Genomic DNA, 23,462 nt, shown 5'->3' with positions numbered 1-23,462 from the left:
TAATTTCTTCAAATTGTGTTTTGTTTCGCAAGAAAAGCAAATACCACTCAGTTTTTACTCATTTGAAGAAAAGAAGTGAGCTAAACAGAGATTTTATTTTAAAAAAGTAGACTTTTGAATTTGCTTGATGTTATATATTGAATATTTTCTAAAATGCAACAAGCATAGTTTATACAAGTAGTTACTTATAGCTGCAGTAGAGTCTCTGAAAATAGATTTGAAGGTATAACTTACCCTAAGTTAAGCTGAAACTTCATATGTGGAGCCTCTTTATGTTCTTTAAAATAAGTTACTTTACGTTGATTGACGTAAATAAACATTTCAAAAAAAAATGAAGGAAGGAAGGAAGGGAGGGAGGGATGGAAAGAAGAGAAAGAAAGAGAGAGGTGTGGGGGGAGGAGGAGGAGAGAGAAAAAGACAAAAAAAGAGAGAAATAAGATAAAAGAGACCCATGGCTTGAAAAAAGAGAAAAGTAAACCACTGAAAGACTAATTAAGAAATAAATATTACATTAGGTCATAACAATGTAAGAGACTTTGGTCATCACTAACTGTACTCCTTCCTTTTGTGGATGTTAGCCACAGGGGTTCAGGTTGTTGCCCCTCAGGGAAGCCAGAGCAGACCCTGACTCTGAGCCCATACTCTGGCTTCAGGGGCTCAGTTTCTGCTTCACTCCACCATATAAGAAGCATAATAACAATCAGCGGCATAAAACATACTCACTGGTTAAGTACGCAACTTCAGTGAGTAGAAGTATCAAAGACATATTTTTAGCACTTTGTAGATGGACAAGTCGATTTAACTCTGTAAATAATTAAAAAACCCAGATAAGAAATGTATTTTGAATTATTAAACTTAATTCTGCCTTTTGAACCTAAGAAAGATCTATGCAGCTTTCCCTTGCATCCTCCTTCTCTTTTAAAGCAAACTTCAAAGTCACACTTCACTGCTAAATGTACCACACAAATTTGAGTAAAACACTGTATGGGTCTGATCCACCTTTTGGAAGCCAGTCCTAATGGCTAGTAATTGCTTCTGGAGTCACTAAGAGAACACTCAGAAGGAGGGGTTCTTCCAACCTAAAGCTCAGTGAATGAAAACATAACAGGGATGGCAGGTATTGGGGAAAGCAAATTCGAAGGAAGGAACACTGCTGCCTGCGTTTGTCTGTTATTCAAATTGCACTAGCAAATATGTCAGTATATAATTTTTTGGTTTTTTAAATCATGTCTCTATATTTTATTTAATTCTGGCAACATTTCAATTATTGAATATCACTTGTTCATTTAAAAATATAGTACTGAACCCATACCACAGCAGGAATAGTGATAGGCACTAGGGTGTATAAAACAGTGAATAAGACGAACACAGGCACTGTTGAGGTCTATCCCAGTGGGACTTTTTCTGCAGACCTACATTGTTGGAAATGCCTCATAGAGTAACCGTGTGGTTTCCTTTACGGAGAGAACTATGTGTTAGATCTGTGGGAAAGAACTTCAAGATAGCTGCTAATAAACTATGAAAAACCTAACAGTCAAACATTTTATCTTGGGTATTGGCATATCCCAACGATCTGTACTGTTCTAAGGTGTGATAGCTTAAGAGTGAATATGGTTTGAACTTAATGCATGTTTAGAGGGTGTCTAAAATTCAGTGCCAGGCAGATCCATCTCCTTTGACCCTAAACATGGTCCTAAAGTAAATTGCTTGAGGAAATTGGATCCCAAAGATTACAGGTGGGGAATTTTGAAGTGTGTCCATATTCCAGTGGAGATCAAAGAAGCCCAACTAAAAGAATTGTGGACCGACAACATGACAACTGTGGATTGAGACAAATTTCTTTTTGAAAGGGTTATCTTGAAAATTATGGATCAAACATTGGAGAAACCAAGGTGATTGGCAGTGGAAGGAATCAGAACATGTGAAATTCCTTAAAAATGTATTGACTTAAATAATTTTGCCTGTGTTACACATAATAACAAAAAAACCTTTACACTTTTTGTAGGAACAAAAGACAAGCACAGACTCTGATCCAAAATAAATCAGAGCTACCCTATGAGTTTAAAATTTAAGTATAAATGACTTAGTAGCTATCACAGTTAACAAAACTGATGTCATTGTCACCATCATGTTTTAATAATTTTAATTGTTAAAAATTAATATCAGAAACTCTAATTCATGAAGAATATAGACATAAAAATTTACACTTTTAATTTTGAGAACCTAAGTTTTTATTTTCAAGTTTGGCTTAAATAATACGTTATATTCAATAATCAAGCATGCTGTGAGTTTAGCTTGCTATTCTTGATCTTGACCACCATGTGGCAACCGTGCATAAGGTTTCAAATTTCACAGCCTGACCTACTTGGAACTTGAAGCTTTATGAAATTAAACAAATTATAATATATCTATCATATATATAAAATTATAATATAACTAATATATACCTAATATATCTATATCAAATTAATTATATCTAAGATATATAATTTGATATATATCTATATCAAATTAATTATATCTAAGATGTGTGATTTAAATTTTTTTCTTTATACTTTTTCCAATTATATTAATATAATTATCAGGAAAAAGGTAACTATATATTTTTGAAGATGTGCATTTCTTTTAAGAATTTATAGTGACCTATAAAATTTAAATATATAAATAACATTTCTATTACATTTACGATCCTGCTTTATGAAAAACTCTTTTGAATTAATTAGTTTTAAAATGTAGCTATTAATTTTAAAGTTGTAAGTAAACGATACCGATTATAGAAAAAATATTAAGAAGTTAAATATCTAATTTACCTGTCATGTTATTTATTCTTTCACTATTCAATAAATATTCACTGAGTGTTACATCGTTATGTAATTAGGGTCAGTAAATGTTTCATTTGAACTTGAATTTATGCATTGATGTTAAGTATATATATGTATATATACATATATATATGAATTACAAATTTCATAACTTTGGAACTTTGATACAATAAGCTTATAAGTAGTTTATCTGGCATTCTTTTATTCTGTCAAATTTATATGGCAAATACCTATATTTTTCAAGTCCAAATATAAAATGATTTCTATTTTGATTTTCCAGTTCAGTAGCTACTTACTCGTTTAGATACAAACGAGTATACAATACAAAAGTTTTAATACAAAAGTTTTAATACAAAAACGGAGTTTTTATACAAAAACGGAGTCATTTTACTTACCAATTTAATTTATAATCCATTTTGTTCTATAAAGGATGTAAGACTATCTACCAAAAAATATGTATTTGTAATATATCATTTTATGCCTCTCTCATGGTGGTACCTGATCTGCAGAAATTTTTTTTCAGGAGCTATCTAACTTTTGACACCCACTTTGAGTCATTTTCCTTCAACTATTTGACAGTTCTCCCTGTCAGAGCCATTATTTTAGTTAACCATGAGTTTCTTAAACTTTCTAATTCTGGTATTGCTGCTTTTTTTCTGTTTACAAATAAATGTTAAAATTATAGTTCAGTTAGAAGATTTCACATACCTGCTTTGAATTCATAAATATCATATGAATTGTTCAGAGGCTTTGCCACAACCAGAGCTCTAGGCTCCATTAAGCTTAATCTAGAGTCAGTGATTAAGCCTCTCTAAGTTTCAGATTTCCCCCTCTGTAAAATTTTAGTAGTAATTCACTTATTTCATTCAGGTTACTTCATTGGGTTTGCAATACTGGTTACTTCATAATATTTTTGTGAGAATTCAATGAGAGAATGCCTATAAAGTTCTTGGCACAAGATCTGTCAGGTTATTACTAATACTTTTTATAATAGAGCAATCATTCTACATCGAAAATTCCAGAAGCTTTTGCCAGATAGTTTTTTTCTGGTTATAGATCTCATTTTTCATGATTTATATTTTGCACTGCTTGCTCTACTGGATGCCTACTTTGAGACAAAAGATTCTAGGTATTTCCTTGCTGAGGGCAATGGAGAGGTAATAATAGTCAACATTTTACTGGTGCTTGCTGTTTAGCCAGCATTGGATTAAATGCTTTTCATGTATTTCTCAGGTGATCTTCATAGCAGTCCTCTACGGAGCACATATTACTGTGATTTTTTTCTCAATTTCTGAGGTGGGGAAACAAGATTTGAAACGTTAAGTAACTTTTCTAAAGTCATATAACTTACTGGTGGCAGAGAGAGGATTTGAAACCAAGGTGGTTTGATTGTAGACCCTGTGGTCTTCACCACTTGTTTCTAATCCATTGACTGGTACTCATGTCTATATCTATTTAAATAACCTCCCTCTCATTATTTGAAACACTATAAGACAGCAGCTGAACAGCAGTTCAACTCCTAACTTATTCTATAATCTTGTTTAATGAACTTTTTACGTTCAAAGTTATCCACATTACTTTATTCTTCCTACACGATTAGAAACCTTTGCATCACATTGTAAGTCGAGTCTACAGAGTTTCAGATTGCCTAACTATAAAACTCTAGGCAGTTCTTAGTGATCTCCTTTAGAGAGATAGGTTATGTGTGTGTGTTTGCAGGTGTGTGGACATGCATTTTTTCTGACTGTATAGACAGCATTCAAAACCAAAGTAAACAGATTTCTTACCCTAAGCCTGAAAGAAAATATTAATTCTACTGAACATGTCACAAAAATGTGTTTAAATCTGAAACATGTATCTCATACTAGAAGAACAGAATTTGAACAGATGTTTTGCTTCTGTGCATGCAAAAAGAGAGAAAGAGAAGCAGTAATAAACAGAAGTCATTTTTTTTTTGTTCTTTCAATTTCATTGGCTCTCTGTCATTATTGAACAAGAAGGTAAAGATTGTCCAGAGTTATGGGGCAACAGGTTACAGCAGAAAAGGAGTGTTAGGCCATAATCCAGACTAAGACAAGAATCAAATTAGAGCTGAAGAAACAGTGGAAAACCAAGAGGGCACAGTGAGATGATGTAAGCCCTAAAATGGTTGTTCTAAACCAGGAACAATTTTTCTCCCTAGGGAAATTTGGAGACATTTTTGTTTATTACAACTGCAGACAAGTGGTGTATTACGGGCACCTGTCTAGCACGGGTGCTGCTAAATATCCCATAATGCTGAGAACAGTCCTCCACAACAGAGAATTAACTGGTCCAAATTATCCATAGGGTCAAGATTGAGAAATGCTGTTCTCAAGGGAGATTTTTTTTAAAAAGACTTAAGAAAAAAGGGACTGAAAAGTTTTAAGCATAGTATGTTGGAAACAAAGAGAAGTTATATTATTCTGAGCAAATGAGAGTGCTGAAGACAAAAAAGGAAATTATAAGAGGATAGATAAAGCATTTTTCAAAATAGTATCAGAAGTAGAGGATAGATTGCATGAGTTTCACGAATTCAAGACTCTAAATTTTGGGAGAAAGAAAGAAATATGTGAAATGTCCCCTGACATAGTTCTGTGGTCCACACAAAACCCACAAAGGCAGGCTACCTGTACCCAAATTGTTTCTCTACTAAGAGTAATTAACTGGAAAAGAAAGAATTCTATCATCCCTCATTCTGTCTGAACTTTCTCTACCTCCCTTCCATTACCCTAATAAAACTTGACTTACACCTAACTATTCTATTTTATTTTGCTATTTTCTAGATCATCACACTTCCAGGGCAGAGATCATGCCAGCTAAAGTTATTCTCTAACAGAGACTCCCAGAGTCTAGACTTTAGGAAGCATTTGTCAAAGATAAGGTTAAATATTTGGAATTAAGCACATATAGCAGCAAGTCTTTTTTCTTCAGAAATGTACTGGTTTAGAGAAATTTCTAAAAATTCATTCAAAATTAAAGTCCCATTTGTTTTACATAGAACTCCTTGCATACTTAATCATCACTGGAATAATTATTCTGGCTCTTTATGCTTGCAAAATACAGTGTGTATATAAAATAAAAAGAAGGGGAAATAAACATATAAACTTCTGGTGTCCTAGGAATTTTATTTTATAATTTTACATTGTCAATTTTGATGTTTTATTTACTATATCACACTAGAAATATACTATTTTGTCATTAGCTCTCATATTCCCAAAAAACTAATTTTTAAAAAAAACTAGTTTTTAAAACAGAACATTATCTAAAGATCTGGAATTTTGTTGTTGTTTTGCCCTTGACAAGTTATATGATCTTGGGCAAAACAGCCAATCTGTGCCTCAGGCTTCTCATCTGTCATATGAGGAAGTTGGGCCACACCAGAAGTTTTGAAAAACAGCAACAGAAGGTTTTTAGCAGCAGAATTCTTTTTGCAAAGAAAATTTAAATTAGAACCCCAATAAATATCAAAGATGAAGGTAAAGTTGGTCTGACTGAAAAAATTGTACCCATGTTTGTGAGCATGTGTAGGAGACCAAAGCCTTAACTATAGGGCATCTCACATCTTCCTATCCCAAAACACATCCCATTCTGATCCCTTCTTTCTACCAAGTGATCCATGAAGGTCTTCAGAACCCTAAGGCTAATGGAAACCAATTTAAAAACCATATAAATTAAACAGTGTTCAAGTTTTCTTTCAACTCAAAAATATGGGTTCTAAACCCAAGGCTTTGATGGTTTTGTCCATCATTTAAAATGCTTAGTAGACATCGAAAAGAAAATTTCCTTCCTTATGAGTTTCAATTTAAAATGGTCTGATTGATCAAAATTGAACTCTTCAGCCATCAAAATAGCCAAATTCAGGGATATTCAACATCTCCATTGATCGAGTAAGTACGGGGTGACCTCTCAGTAATTATCCTAAACTATTTCCCTAATATATTTAAGTATGTATATTTGTAATGATAATACTCATTTTCATAAGATTTTGTAAGTTATGTTTTTTAAAAATTTTACATTCAGGCAAACTTAATGCTTATGCATTATTTAAAATAACACTAACTTGAATATTAGATCATATTAGGAAATTAATGTTAATTATGTTGTGTGTGAAAATGGTTCTGTGATTATTTAAGAGAATGTTTTTACCGTTTTGGAGATTCAATTTAATATTTTGATGAATGAATTACGATGGTATCAGTAATTTGTTTTTTAAGGGTTCAACAATAGATAGACAGCTAGATAATTAGATAAAGTGAATATGGCAAGAAGTTTACAACTGTTGAATATAACTGGTTAGTATATGGGTGGCCATTGTACTATTCTTTCTATTTTCTTATGTTTGAGCATTTAAATAGGTTAAAAATTAAAGAAAGAAAGAAAGAAAGAAAATATAACATATTGTATTTTTCCTGTTATGAGAAAATATCCACTTTTACCTACCAAACTATGAATCTAAGTTCAATTGTTTGATCCATGAAGCACTACGTTGGCAACAGCTTAACTTGGAGAAAACAGGTTAACTATTGAGCCTTCTACCAGTAGCTTAACTTAAAATCTAAAATTCCTTATCTGTAAAATGGGAAGATTAAACATATCTCTCTGAGTCTTATAAAAATTAAATAGGAAACATATATGTAAAGTAGCTAGCCCATTGCAAGGCATCTTAAGGGCATTTAATAAGCTAGATCAGGTATTAGTAGGAGTTCATAGTAGCTACAGCAATGGCAGAAACAATAGCAGAAGTTGTAGTAGAAATCTTAATATTGATATTAATAGCAGCAGTAGTAGTATCCTATTAACGGCAACAGTGGTAGCAGTAGTGGTGGTTGTAGTTACAGTATTATTGTGTCCTCATCTCTAAAATACAGTTAAGAATAGTACCCCTTTCCCAGGGTTGTTGTTATAAGTGAATTTGCACATGTAAAGTATTTATAATAGCCCCTGGCACCTATAAAACCCTTACTTATTTTTTTTTTTTTTTTTTGCTCGTGTGTTGGTGATGGTGGTGTTAAAGTTTGCAGTTGCATCTGATGAGTTTGCTACAGTTATTCCTTCTTTAACCTAGGAAGCCAAAAGTAAAAAAGAAAAATGTTTATTTTTCATGGATATAGCATGTATCATACATATTTAATAATTTTTGCTTACAGGTTTCTAGAGTATTCTCTTTAAAGGTTATGCTTTCCTCCAGTATTCCATATTTGTCTCTTCATTCTGAACTTCAATGGAACAAAAGAGATGTTTTTATAGAGCCATTATGACCTCTAAGCTTTATCTAGACCTTGTATATACTTTATGGCATATTTCTTTGTTCATTATGATTAACCGAATTTGTTAATACAACTTAGTAATTCAGACTCATTTATACTGCAGGACTGATTTTTCAAAGTTAGTTCATGGGGGAGTGGAAAGGAAGGAATAGGCATTTATATTTTGGAAGTCTTTTGATTTAAACTTGGGACGTTTCTAAGTGGTAAACCACATATACACTTTGGAACATCCCTGAGCTGTGCTATCACAATTTCCAGTATGTGATTTAACTCTCCTCATATGAAGGGAAGCATTTTGTAATTCAGCCAAGCTGTGGTTTTTAGTGAAAATAGAGAGAGCATTCGTATCTAATTTGTGGCTAGAATGTGCTGAGAGCCATGATCTTTACTTGCTTTGTAAGCGTTCTGTCGACCACTGAGAACCTCAACTTCTCCTGAGGTATGGAAAGTGCTAGTGCCATTTATAAAAACGTCAGCAAAGCTTTTATACATACACAACTCAATTGGAAATGATATTACATATTTTTTCTTTATTTTCCTTTTGAGGTGTTTGAGTGCCACACCTTCACCAAATATAGATCGAATGAGAATAAATGTTAAAGTCGCTTATTACTGCTTTATGCAAATCGGCCTATCATTACCTACCTAAGTCCTAATGTTTAAAACAAGCCTAACTTTTAAAATGAGTTTAGCATTAAACTTTTAGAATAGTTTAATTAAAAGTTTTTAAGGAGTTTATTCTGAAGATTCAGTAAGTATAACTTTAATATGATATTTTGAGACAAATTAGTTTGTGTTTTTCATTACATGTGAAAAGTATGAAAAGCATAACAACATTATTCCTCTCAGGATTAAATAAGTGAATATGAAAACAGCACTGTGTTTCAAACTGAGATTTTGGGGAAATTTATAACAATTTCATTAAAGAAGATTATTAGGTGTACAGCATTCAAATATTTTACAAAGGGTAATTATGGTGTCACAAATTATTTTTATATTATTTTCCTGCTTTCATTTTTTTATTATAAGGTTGAGTTTTTTTTTAATTTTAATTTCTGAAGTATTTTATTTTTTAAATTTCAATCTAATCCCATGGTTCATTGAAATAGTGGAAGTTTAGCAACAGGATTATCTTTCATTTGGATACATGAAGCAACCCAAGTAGTCAGTTAACATAATAAAAGCATGCAATAGAGCTAAGTGCTTTTAATTTTATGCAAACATTATTCTTTCTCAAATATAGCTATTATCTTGTGTCATGATAGTTTAAAAATATTTTTTAATATCTTTCCATTAATGAATATTTAATGTCAAAGTTCAGTACTATGATGCATTGAACTTTAAGGATGTTAAAGCACATTAAAACCGTCTGTTTTGTTAATATATAATGTTTAAATTATTTTATTTTACGGTAATTATTTTATATTATTTTATTTTTCCTCACTAGAAATTGTCTCAGAAATATGTCAGTTAGCACCTACAATGGCTCAAGAAAAACTCTTTTATTATTACCTTCCCCATATACACAACTTTACTCTCTTCTTACTTTAAATATTTTTAAAAAGATAGCTATAGGTAATAAAATAATATTTCTTTACCCCTCCCCCCTTAGGTGAATTCTATTTAGTATGATATGTAGAATTGGCCAACTACAAAGTCAGGCAGAGTCCTCAAGACAATCTTCAGTTCTGAAACCAACTGCAAGTTCCAGGAGTTGCAAAAACCAGCCTCAGTTTCCTTGTGCTAGAGGGAACTCACAGAATTCCCTGAAAGCTATTATGCTCATGGTTACAATTTATTACCCAAATAGCATGCAGATTAAAATCAACGAAGGGAAGAAATGCATGAGGCAGAGTCCAGGAGATGTACCAAACACAGAGCTTCCATTGTTCTCTCCCCATGGAGTCAGGATGCATTACTCTACCAGCTATGGTCTGTGGCAGTAGGCACAGAGTATTGCCAACCAGGGATGCTTTCCTGAGCTTTGATATCTAGAGATTTAACCAGGACTTAATCATGTAGGCATTGATTGACTGATTGATTGCCCAAATGGTTAATCTCAATATCTAGGTTGATTGATAACACATGACCCAAAGCCCCTACCCTAAGCCACAATGTTAGTCTTTTTGGCATGGTCAGCCCCTACTCTAAAACTATACAGATGTGGCTAATTTCCACCCTAAATCACATGGTTAGAACTATTCAGTATGACCCAAGATGCCCAGGCAAAGAAAGAATACTACAGGTTACCTTCCAGAAGCTGACAGAAAGGGCAGATCTCTCTGTAAATTTGTGATTTGTATTACAAATTTTGAATTTGTAAAGGCCTAATTCTTTACAACAAATATGGGTGGTTGAAAGACTTAGAGGTGTCCATTTTCTTATATGTCAACTGCATTCTTTTCTCTATAAATTTACACATTATTCCTAAAACGTTTATATTTACTCATGAAATTGTTTACAAATAATTTGAAATATATTATTAATTGATAGCTGATCTCAGGTATATGGATAGCAATAGTTGTTCTCAATTCAGCTATTTTATCTTATAATATTATCATTATCTTACCTGAAAAATCATATGAAATTACTAAAAGAATTTAACAAAAAACATTTTAGATAATAGGTATTTTAATTCATTTATGCAATATTTATTTGTTGAATTCCTCCTGTATGTCAGATATCACAATACATAATTTGTGTGTAATAATAAATAAGACCTAGTCCATTCCTCAAAGAATTACAGTCTAGTAGAAGAAATGAACAACTAAATAATTAGAATAGAAAGGGATAGTTAAAATGAAAATATGCAAGGGGCAATCCCCTAACCAGGACTTTGGATTCTAGAGAAGAAAGGGGCATCTAAACCACGATTTGAAGTTAGCCAAGTGATAGAAGTGGGAGATGGGAGAAACCAGGCAATGCAAGTGATATGTACAAAGGTCTGCAGGAAAGAGAACACATGGTAAAATGTAAGTTTCTGGGGCACAGGAAGTGGGAAAAGAGGTAACAAGAGTGTGTACTTCATCCTGACATCAAAATGTCTCATTATGTGCTTACAAAATTCTGCCATTGTGATGGGCTATATGAACTTGCTATCCTAACTCTGCTTGTACCTGAAAAGAAGTAAACATGTATTATCTTAAGAGCAGATGCCAGAAGTCTTAATAAGCATGCTGAAAAATTCACTCAAACAATGTATATTTGGTGTTGTTATATCCCTGGGATTGTGCTGGTCTTAGGGTTACAGCACATACAGCTGTACACATGTAACACAGGGATACAATGCTGAAGAAATCAGGTATGTTTCCTCCTCTCATAAAACTTACAGTCCTTCAGGGAAACCAACTTTAATCATATAATTGCAAAAATATTTTATTGTAAATGATATATATAATATCCCATTAAGTAAAATGTGCTATGGCAAAATGTAACAACAGAAAACAGAAAGACTTGCTTAAGGAAATGATTTGAACTGATATTGGTGGGGGAGGGTAAATGTTATTTAGATGAAGGTGGTAAGATGTTGGGGTATGAAGAGATCAAATTCCAGGAAAGGAAACACCTTGGAGAACCAGAGATAGGAGATAACAAGATACATTTAAGGTCTTAAAAAGGGAATGTTCTTCTGGAGAGCAGAGTGTAAGTGCAATGGTGGCACTAGTTAAGCTGGAATATTGGACAGAATTTAGAGAATGGAGCCAAGTTGACTATCATAACACTTACAGCTTTTATTCCAAGAAGTGGAACATTTTTAAAGGTTTTAGTTTGTTTTTATAGAAAGGGATGATTTGATCATAATTTGCATTTTTTAAAGGTCACCCTGAGTGCTAAGTAGAGAAAAGAATAGATGGGACAGGGGTGAGGGTCATGACCAAATAAGACATAGTAGTTCAGTGAGAGATGTTGGTAGCTTGGACAAGGACAGAGGAAGTGTTGAAGAAAAGGAAGGGACAAATTCAATAATTTATTATGGAATTATAAGGAAGTTGAAGAAGATGAGAGGTTAAGAATTTTCTCAAACTTTCTGGAAAATGTGCTGTCACAGATGACTAGAAAAGTTGGGTGTTTGGGGAAGAAAGATCAAATGCTATTAGAAGTCAAGTAAAATGAGTTGAAGAGTTGGAAACCAGATTAAAATGGACTGAGGGGTAAGAGGTAAAGAAACGCCAAAAGCTAAAAACAGAAAGTAAGGGTTTGAGGAAGAATTATTGTCAGAATCCAAGCAACCATCCAATAATTAAGCAGCTTAACATGAGGAAAGAAGAATAGTTGTTTGTTTCCAAGGGAAAGAAGAGAAGAGCAGAGAGAGGTAAGATATGGGAGTGGGAGTGAATGCCAACAAGATGATAGGGAACAGAGAGAGGTGAAGGTCACTGAGAAATCCTTAGTAAAAGTATGACCAACAGGACTTTTAAAAATAGAAATATACAGTGGATGATAATTGCCCTACTTTGTGGGATACAACCAATTCCATGACCTTTAACTCTTTAGTACACCTATTTTACTAGGGAATACTTTGTGCTAGTAGGTTTCATGGCAAAATAGAGAAAAGGTTGGTCTGGAGCTCCTTGGTCAAGAGAACAGAAGGAAAGAATTCCCCTACCTTAGGAATTTGAAGAAATCTTGGAAACTGGATTTTTACCCAATCTTAGACCTCAAGGGACAGGAAGACTCCAATTAACATTAAATTGTATGACCTCTAGTTTCATTTTTCAGAGATTTTAATTACTAAAACCAAGGAACAAGGTGTGTGGCCACTGACCAGTTCTTTATATGGAGATAGTAGTATTCTATTACAACAAATTGAATCAATCTGCTCAGATGATAACTAGCTATTATTTTTAATTAATCTTTTAATCAAGCAAGGATTGCAACCCAAATACTTTCCAAGACCAGCAGGGAATTTAATATGTGAAGTGGCCACCAGTAGAACCAATGGTGAAGCAGAGCATTTATTCCACATATAGTCATTAAATAGTTAAAATTTGCAGGTCTGTCATATAACAGAAACAATACCTTCATCTATTATGTGAAATATTAACCTAATCATTAGTTTTTCATCCTTTAATCTATCTGGATATCTATAATTGCAATAGTAAATCAATATTTTTGTGTCTCAGGGAAACCAAATGTCTATTTAAAAATCGAGTTTTCCAGATTTTTCTCTTAAGAGAGTATTTTGGTGATAATGAACATGGACTATGTTATGCTCCTCCAACCAAGCAAACCGAGTAACCATAGTTAAATTACTTGGCTACTCTAAGTCTCACTTTTATCTTTAGTAAAATGGACAAAATAGGACCTATCTCATAGGACTGTTTTCAGAAGAGAATCCCAGGGTCTGTATAGAGAAGGCATTCTATAAATATTAGCTATTTTTAGAAATTGCATTGGGATGGTGCCTTATCATTCATAAGCAAAATTCCCTCAAGCCTCCTTAAAAAAAACATATGTTAAACACTATTCTAAGCACTGGGAATAGAGCAGTGAACAAGACAAAAATCCTTGCCCACAAGGAGGTTATATTTGGCCAAAACAGAACATGTTAGTAGAATTGTCCATTTTGACAGTTTCTGCACACTTTTAGTATCTTTGTAAAATGAACTGTGGCACGTCTTGAAATTAGTTGTTTAGATTGGTTTTATATAACCAAATTAATAATTCTCCCTAGCCATACAGCATTTATGTATCTTCATTGACATGGAGCATCAAGATTTTTGGACCTTCACATTTCTTTTTAAAAGACATCAATGAAATAGTTTCATCCTGTGTTTTCTCTCAAAATGCCCTCTGATTATATAAATAATAGAATACTAAAGACATTAAAGCTAAAAAGGACCTTAGGTAATTCACTCTATTTTTCACTTGAGATACCAAAGCCTAGAGTTTAAGTAACCTAAGAACACACAGACAGTTAGCACATCTCGAACAGGTGTTCATTTTGTTAGGGGAAAATGTACCTCTCATATCCTAAATACCATTTAATTTGTGAAAAAAATGTACTGATTTGAATGACTGCTGTTTTTGCCGACAGCTGGATTCCAATGGGGAACTGCTCATCCGAAATGCCCAGCTAAAACACGCTGGGAGGTACACGTGCACCGCTCAGACAATTGTGGACAATTCTTCAGCCTCAGCTGACCTTGTTGTGCGAGGTAAGAGTTTCAACATTTTGGAATCACAAAACCAAAGCTATATGACTTACATAAATATGTATAATCTTCTGGTAACTCTGGTACGAATTCTTATATATTTAGAGTCTTGATCCTTGAGAACAGTTCTTCACCCATGCCTAAGACTGATTTATGCCAGCCAAGTAGTAAACAGAACTGATTTTGTTTGTTTTACTAACTACATATTTTTTAGCAACTTACACCACATACCTCCTACTAAATGTTTGTGCTTTTAAACTTAGTACTTACCAGAAATTCTCAGTTCCTGCTAATACTTTTCATGTGTTGAATAGAGTTTTGTTTCCTTTTTTATTTTTTATGGAAAAAATACACTGGTGCTGCTTATTATAACCTCAAGTGTTATACATTTACCAGTATCATCTTAGAATAAAAAATGATTTGTACATGTATCATGTTTCTATTTGTTACTGATTTTCAGACTAGTGTTTTTGTTCTTATAAATGATTGAGAATGTGCTTGGATACATGCTTATTGAAAATACAATGCCTTTGCTACTGGCCTCTGCTATATAGCTGTGAGGCCAGCTCAGAATATGCCTTACTTTATTTAAAATCATTCATCGGCTCTTTACTCCCTGCCTACAGAATGAAGACCATTCCTTTTAGCTAAGTGCCCAAGAAGTTCCATGAGGTGTGGTGACCTTGGCCTGTTTAGCTTTAATCTCTCACCATTCTTCCTGACCAACTAGTCCATAGAAATACCCTAGGATTTCTACCTCTGTTCCTTGGTTCACAGCATTCCTTCTAAATGCTGTTTTCATTGATTGTTGCCCAAATCTTATCCATCCTTGAAGACTTGGCTCAAGAAGTAACAAACTCATGAGTCATTTTTATGAGGTCTCAAATATGAGCCCTCTCTTCTAAACTCTCATAACAATTACTACTTTCTCTAATGTGTTTTATAGCAATCTGTACATATGAGTTACCTTCTCTACTAAGTTGTGAAATTCACATATGCATTTTTATTAATATTTAGTGAGTTGCAGAATTCGATCTCATAGTTTCATTGTTCTCTTTTTCCCTCTGTCTCAGTGACATGTTAAATTTTGTTTTTTTTCACAATTTTACCTACTAGAAATATTTATTGACCATTATTTATTGCACTTTTTTTTCAGTCATCTTTTGCACAATCAGATAAACAATTAGTAAATGAGATGATATTCATGGTTTGTCTTAATACCCATTCTGGATTAATTGAAAATTAATAAAACTCCAAGGCTACGAAATGCTAAATTAAAGGAAGTTCATTTAGGTTCAGTATTTCCATTAGGAATATTTTGTTATCTGGGACATCTACTGTCTGTGAGAGTTATCAGGGAGAGGGACTATTCACTGTTCTTTCTAGTCAGACCACTAGCTGTTAAGTCACTTCCAGCAATACTCTATGCTTGTATTTAATTGAAATTATTTGCATATTAAAAGATTATCACTAGTGTTACAATAGGGGTTATGTTACAATGCCTGTGCATCAGTGTCTTCATATAATTACATTGCAGCAAACTCCCAGTATTCACAGGGAAGACGAAGTTTTACAGATGTAGTCAAAGAATATTAATAATCTTATCCATTCACACTTAGGTAATTAATAATCAACATACTCTGTATTTTTTTACAGAAAAACCAATATAAAAAAGGTATAGCAGGTATTATGCGAAAATATAAAGTTGTTTTTTTTTTCTAAAGCCCTTTAGTCATAGGAAATATAACTTAAAGCAAAGCAATCTGGCAAGTGCACTTAGTAGAAATATGATATAGCATTTTAAGTCCCTGCACTATAGCAGGATGTTGAAAAAACTATACAGGTAGATAAAAAGTATTGCTTAACACTGATAAAAGTCTGAAAGTTGTAATCATTCTCCAAACGTTATTTCTAATAATATAAAAGGTATTCATTTTATATCAAGAGAAATTTGCAATTCAAATAGTCAAATACATTTCTGCATAGCTGCATTCTGATGGCCAACTACTCAGCAGCAGTAATAAAAGTCACAAGGTAATTGGGGGATCCAGACTTCAAGGTGACCCTCAGTGATCCTTGCTTTCTGATAAACCAACCCCTGTGTAATCCCTCTAACACTTAGGGTTGGTGTATGTGCCAGCAGAAGTGACAGTGCTGAACATTGTCATAAGTCACATTGCTGCTTCTGCCTTGGTTTTTGGAATTCTCATTTTGGAGGAAGCCAGCTACCATGTCATGAGGATATTTCAGCAATCTTGTAGAGAAGCCCACAGGAAGAGGAAATGAGACCTCCTATTAATAACCAATACCAACTTCCCAGTCATTTGAGTGAATCATCTAGAGAGAAGATCTTCCAGTCAAGCTTTCAGATGACTGTAGCCTTGGCCAACAGTTTGATTATAAATTTCATGGCAGACCCTGATCAAGAATTATTCAGCTAAGCCACTCAAGAATTCTTAATCCACAGACACTGTAAGAGATAACTGTTTATATGTATAGCTGATTCACTTTGTTATAAAGCAGAAACTAACATACAATTGTAAAGCAACTATACTCCAATAAAGATGTTAAAAAAAAAAGAGAGAGAACTGTTTACTATTGTTTTAAGCCACTCAGGCCTGGGGTAATTTGTTATGCAGCAGTAGATAACTAATACAACCATGGAATGTGCTGAAAGAAAAATAACTCTCCACCAAGAAGTATATATACAGACAAGTTATCATTTCATAATGAGGAAAAATAGTTATATTTAGACCAACAGAAACTGAGTTTATTTCCCAAGAGACTCTTATGTCTAAAGGAATATTTAATGGGTAAATTTCAGGAAGAAGGAAAATAATGCCAGAGTAAAGTTCTGAGACATCAAATAGCATGATGAACAAAGAAAACAGTAAACATATCCAAATCTAAGCAAACAGAGCTAAACTAGACTTCAGAATATGCTGTGGTCTGGGTTTAAGAACTGGCAAGAATAAGTTGCACACTGATCAAGTTGATAGTTGCTTTTACTTCAAGTTTCTATTAAAACAACAAATCTGACATATATATGTATGTATGTATGTATGTATGTATATGTGTGCATATTTTATATGGTCAAATATAGAGAATGCATGAAAATGATAATCACGAAATATAGGGGAGTGGTTATCCCTGGGTTGGAGATAGGAGAGGAGGTGAGTGTGGTTAAGGAGGGAGGGGACCCACAAAAGGCTACATCTGAATAAGTAATGTTTTATTTCTTAACCTGAATGGTGAGTTTTTAGGTGGTCATTTCTTATTTTATACAGCTTTACCTAAATGTTAAATATTTCTCAATATATTTAATTTAATTAAACAGGGTGACCTGCTATCCCCTACTTCCTCTCCACCAACCTTTTCAGCAAAGATTCATGAAAAATCTTTGTGTAACCTCTGGGTGCAGGTGCCAGACTTGGCTGTACATCAGATTTACTACTACAATTAATTTTAAATACACAATTCTAAGCCTCTCGGAAGTTTCTAAATTAATAGCTCTGCGATGGGTTTAGCAAAGCTAGCTTAAAGATTGTCCTGGTGAACCATGGTGCATCAACACTGGACACAGAAATTGACCCATACACATATGCTCAACTGATTTTTAACAAAAATGAAAATTAATTCAGTGGAGGAAGATTAGACTTTGCAATAAATGGTGCTAGAACAAATGAGGATTCATAGTTCAAAAAAAAAAGGACCTTGATCTAAACCTCAGACCTTATACATAATTAACTTGAAATGGATCATGGGCTTATTTGTAAATTTTAAACTATGAAACTTTTAGAAAAAAAAAGTATAGGTGAAAATCTTCAGCTCTTAGGGCTAGATGAAGAGTTCTTAGACTTGACACCAAAAGCATAATGCATAAAATGAAAAAATGATAAACTGAACTTTATCAAAATTAAAAACTTTTGCTTTGTGAAAGTCCCTGTGAAGATGATGAAAAGACAAGCAACAGACTGGGAGAAAATATTTTCAAACCATATATCCAAGAAAGGTTTGTATGTAAAACATATAAATAACTCTCAAAACTCAAAATTAAAATAACCTAATATGAAAAAAGATAAAAGATGTGAACAGACATTTCATCGAAGATGATACACAAATGGTAGATAAACACATAAAATACGTTCAATGTCATTAACCATTAGGCAAATGCACATTTAAAGCCACAGTCATATATCACTACATACCTATAAAAATGGCTAAAATAAAAAAGAAATAGTGATGCAAAACAACAGAGTCACTCACTCACACATTGCTGGTGAAAATGTAGAATTGTTCAGCCACCCTGGAAAAGAGTATGGCTGTTTCTAAACATGTGCTTACTACAGGACCCAGTAGTTGCACTCTTGGACATTTATCTCAAAGACATTAAAACTTATGTCCACATAAAATATATATACACAAATGTTCATAGTTGTTTTATTCATGATAGCCCAACACTGGAAACAAATGCCCTTAAACAGATGAGTGGTTAAACAAACTGTGGTATATTAGTACCATGGACTATTACTTAGCAATAAGAAGAATGATCTATTGATGTGTGCAATTTGGATATATCTCAAGGGAATTAATGTTGAGTGAAAGAAAGCCAACCTCAAAAGGTTACATACTGTAGGATTCCATTTATTTAGCATTCTTGAAATGACAAAATTATAGAGATGGAGAGTAGATTAATGGTGGCTTAGGGAGGCTAGAGGAAGGGGAGTAGCTATAACCATGAAAGTGTACAACAGGGGATCCTCATGATGAAATTGTTCTGTATTTTAACTGTGGTCATGGTCCCAGAAGTCTACACATGTGATAAAACTAAAAGTTTCTTAGAACTAAACAAACACATAAACACACAAATGAATGAATGTAAAACTAGCAAAATCTGTACTATAAGGTTGATGGATTATGTCAATGTCAATTTTTTGGTTCTGTTATTGTATTTAGTTATACAGAAAGTTATGGTGAGTAAATAAGTGAAGGATATGCAGGACCTTCCTGTATTAATTTTCACAGTTGCATGTGAATCTATAATTATCTCCAAAAAAAAGTTTAAGAAAAAAATCACTGGACATAAAATACACTGAAAATATAAAGAAAATATGTACATATGGGCTCTTTTTTCAAAAATAGTATAATATTACTAGAAGGCAAAGAGTATGGCACACCCAGAGGTAATGTTTGAACAAGTGGTGGCCACCAAACTGCCTTCTGAGGAAGTGGATCCAGGCCTGGGAAGGACCTAGTGGGGTTGCAGCTTTGGAACGAGGGTTGAATTACTGAAGGCAGTAGAAGAGAGTGTGTGTTCTACTTCTTTCCCCAGAACCCTCCTTCACTCCTTTTTCCCTATGCATTTCTGTCTCCCCTTTAAATAAATACTGGATATATTTTTAAAGAATGTCATTACGGAGGGCATCAAATTACAGCATTCCAGAGTGACCAAGTGTTTAAACCTGGCCTGGGCTGGCAAATCTGTATTTTTAATAATGCCCCATGATGCTTGTGATGAAGTGGTCTTTAAATGGTTTTTGGAAATTTTTGTTCTAGGGAATTCTTGGAAAATAGTTTGAAAGTCCTATTATTTTGTTTATGGAATGGGTAAATTACATTAGAAATGTATTTCAAAAAGATGGTAAGGCCCCCTTTTCCTCCAATCCGTCCTGTTCAAACCAAATAGAATTGAATCAACAGACAATTGAAAAACTGTTATGAATATTTGGCTAGAAGTCAGGGAAGGGAGCTCTGATGTAAGGACAGGAGTGGCATGGAAACGCAGGAAGGCAGTCCAGGTGGTGAGAAAAAGAGTTAACTCTTTTTTCCCTTACCCTCATATCATTTTAGCACAGCTACACTTAAGCCCTAAGTCACACCAAATAAGATAGCTTCAAAAACTCTAAAGTTAATCAAGAACCACTCAATCTATGTATCAACAGTAAGTAAATAAAAAAACAAAACCAAAATATGATGAAATATTTCCCAGCTAGAGCACTGATATAAAAATGAAGATAACTTTACAAGAGATTGTAATGCCATTTCTTGGTAATATGGCATTTCAAGTAATTTATAAAAGATTTTACTATTTTTTTTTCTATCAGAGCACATATTGACATCAATTTAAATTATTATTGTATTAGTGAAAGAGGTAATTTCAGAATAAAACTTTAAAACAGAGGTGCATATAATATAGCCAAAGGGATTTAGAACTCAAACAGCTACAAATTGCTTAATATCTAGAAGACCTTTACAGTTTAAAACTATTTTTAGTTAAAAAAAAAGAACCAGCTATTAGACTTCAAATGGTTTTAGGCTTCTTATATAAAAATCCAAATCAAGAGGATCGATACAAATTTCCTTTTTGTTGTTGTTATTGTAATAAAAGTTGTACTAAATAGGTCCCACAAAAGTGTATTTCAGGTTGTTTCATCAAGTAAGTTTTGATGCACATCAACTGCCCTGTATGAATGTTTTTAGCAAAAGATGTTTCTGGAGGACTTATGCTTTTCAGTTAAAAAAAAAAGTGTCATTTAGAAGGAAAGGTGTTTCAGGATTTATCTGACAGCACTTGTGGGAACATTTATGTAGCTTGCCAAATCTAAATTCTCTTTTATGAGTGCACTTTTGGACAACATTTAAAAATGGACCATAAAATTAGGCCACAAAAGCAAGAAATGAGGCTTTGACATCTGTTTTTTACTACTTTCCACGGCATTTCTGCTGTATTATAAATATCCTTGGCAATGCTACCGACCGTTAGGAGGACCTTCCTGACACCTGGCTGAACATAATGTTTGTCACTAAAATTGCCAAAACAGAAAATGCAATCATGATTATACTTTTCACATCTGCCCCCTCTTTTACATCTTATATACCATATTAAACAAAATTTCTTAATACAAGGCTGAGATTTAAAAACAAACAAAAGAAAAAGACTTTAGTCTGATTCTCACCACTAACCTGTGCTATGTGAAATTTGGAAACATTTAGGAAAAAGTGTAACTAAAGGTCCAGTGGATAATACAAAACTGTAAATCATTGCATCCCCAAATTAAGTTTGTATTGTTTATATTTTTATATTAAAAGTTTATATTCATAGTTTTATGTAGATTTTCATTTAGATTAGAATATTGTGTGTGTGCATGTGTGTATGTATGAATGCCAAAATGTCTGTATTTCTAATGCCAAAATACAGTTGCAGAATGGAAATGGATACGTTAGATGTCATCTTTATTTGATGCAATCCCCTGAAGTTTTTAGTACTTGGCCTAATGACATGGTTACCAGATTCTTTCTTAAGGAGGTCATTTTGGTTGATGACTAACCCACTTTTAAATCCTATGTTGGCTAAGTTAAGGTAATATAGCCAAATAAATAACCTGCTGGAAGCTGTCAATATACTTTTTAGTCTGAATAATACTGCTGTATTTTAAACAATCATAATGGTTGGCCAATGGTCTTTTCTACAGAAAATGCTCTTGAGTATTTGTTACTCCCAGATGTTCTATGTTAGCAGAGTTCATATCGAGAGCACACCTCTCTTCGCTATCCAGGCAAACAATTTTGAACCATTTACGTAGAGATGTTGTTCCAGATTAATTAGTACTCTTTCTTAAAAAAATATGAAGTAAACATTTTCTTTGTCTCAGATAAAAGAGTTCTAATGGTCCTATTATTGGAAAATCATGCACCAGTTACATCTTTTTTCCTTCCAACTTCTTCAGAGTAGCTACATGAAATATCTGCATTTATGTTAAAATTGGAATATACAATTTTAAATCTAGAATTAATCCTGGAGGTCATCTAGAAAATTTCCATCCCTTTATACTACAAAATTCAGACTTCAAGAGAAAGAGACTTGTCTTGTATTACCCATCTATTTCATAATAATCATTTTGGAACCTAGGCTTCTTCCAGACTGTAAGAATAAATAAAGTCTATAGTTAATTTCTAAAACTTCTGTAGTTAGTGCTTTAAAATTTTAATAGTTTAATACTCTAAAACTTTCAATAGTTAATTTGGTATAGTACCCAAACCATTACCAAGTCTGTTCTAGAATTGCTGCTACTAAATGGTGAAAGTTACTGACTGCAGTTCTGCTCCTCTTGTTTTCCCATCCATTGTCCAGCACATGCTAATAAATAGTAGTTGGGTTTTTAAAACATTGTGGGAAAAATAAAGCCAAAGACATTTATTTTAAAAGGTTAAATTACCACCTGTTGGATTATTTAGCATTCTATTTGTATGGCTAACTCAGGGACCCTGGCTATTTGTGAAAGCAAAAAGACGGTGAGTCTGCCGTCATGCTAAAAGTTAGTGGAACTCTTGGTGCTAAATCAGCATTTAGATTTCTGCAGTATCTGGCATAAATATTTACCCAGTGTTCAAGAATTCCTATATTCAAGTTATTATTAATAACCAAATGTGGATTTATGTTCAAAATTATTATTTAAGCATGGCATGCCTAAATTAATTCAAAAGGACTTTTAAATTAATTAATTTAATCACTATAAAATTAGGAAGAACAGATTAAAAAGTTGCACGTGGTGTGCACACAAAGCCAGACAGATGCACGAGTACACACACAGCTTACCACCTCCACCTGCCTCACACACACATGCATATGTGAAGACATCCAGAAAAGAGATTCACTTATACAGGCAGAAAGATGTGTCCAGATCATCAGAGTCAAATCAAAGAGAATAGTTGAGGTAGTTTTTCAAGTATTTGGGTCAGAAAAACACACATTTACCTCAGATACTTGGATAATTGCCTCTGCTTTCCATTTGCTTTGGCCAAGAAAGTTTGCCACAGAGACAGACTAAAGATTCCATCTCATCAGTCCTTGTAGGACTGAGACAGGAAAATGGCCCTCATTGCCCACATTGGCTGGAGCAACGACTGACAGGGCGCCATTCAGAGGCATCCTGACCCCACTTGGCATTAAACCACAGCCATACATCTATTAATAGTGAAGTCTGCCCAGAAATTAAGCTTTCTCATTTCCATTAAGAATCAACAAATTCAAAAGCTGCTAAGGGCCAGTTCTCCATAACTCTTGTACGCTAAAGCTGAAATAATGAGCTGAAAGGTGTATCTGTTTATAATAAATACAGAATTTACAAGGTAGCCTGATTGTTTCAAAGCTAGAACTTACACGTAGTTCTATTTGATAAAAGCTCTAGTAAAAGTAG

The 23,462-nt window shown here is 33.4% G+C and overlaps 1 protein-coding gene and 1 non-coding gene across 5 annotated transcripts in view; both read left to right on the top strand.

Moving 5' to 3' along the window:
- CNTN1 (contactin 1) overlaps positions 1-23,462 on the top strand; it is a 374,843-nt gene that overhangs the window by 251,497 nt on the left and 99,884 nt on the right. For all 4 annotated transcript variants that reach the window (XM_032645482.1, XM_032645483.1, XM_032645481.1 and 1 more), the window contains one exon: positions 14,148-14,268. In XM_032645482.1, the coding sequence (XP_032501373.1) occupies positions 14,148-14,268 (121 nt within the window). The remainder of the gene's footprint in view (positions 1-14,147; positions 14,269-23,462) is intronic.
- LOC116761407 lies at positions 1,377-1,507 on the top strand. Its single transcript, XR_004351978.1, has one exon. It is a non-coding gene; the product is annotated as a small nucleolar RNA SNORA18 (small nucleolar RNA).

The sequence above is a fragment of the Phocoena sinus genome, chromosome 10, assembly GCF_008692025.1.
Source record: "Phocoena sinus isolate mPhoSin1 chromosome 10, mPhoSin1.pri, whole genome shotgun sequence".
NCBI classification, from domain to species: domain Eukaryota; kingdom Metazoa; phylum Chordata; class Mammalia; order Artiodactyla; family Phocoenidae; genus Phocoena; species Phocoena sinus.
The sequence above is the reverse complement of the archived record's forward strand: the minus strand, read 5'-3'. Positions and strand labels throughout refer to the sequence as shown.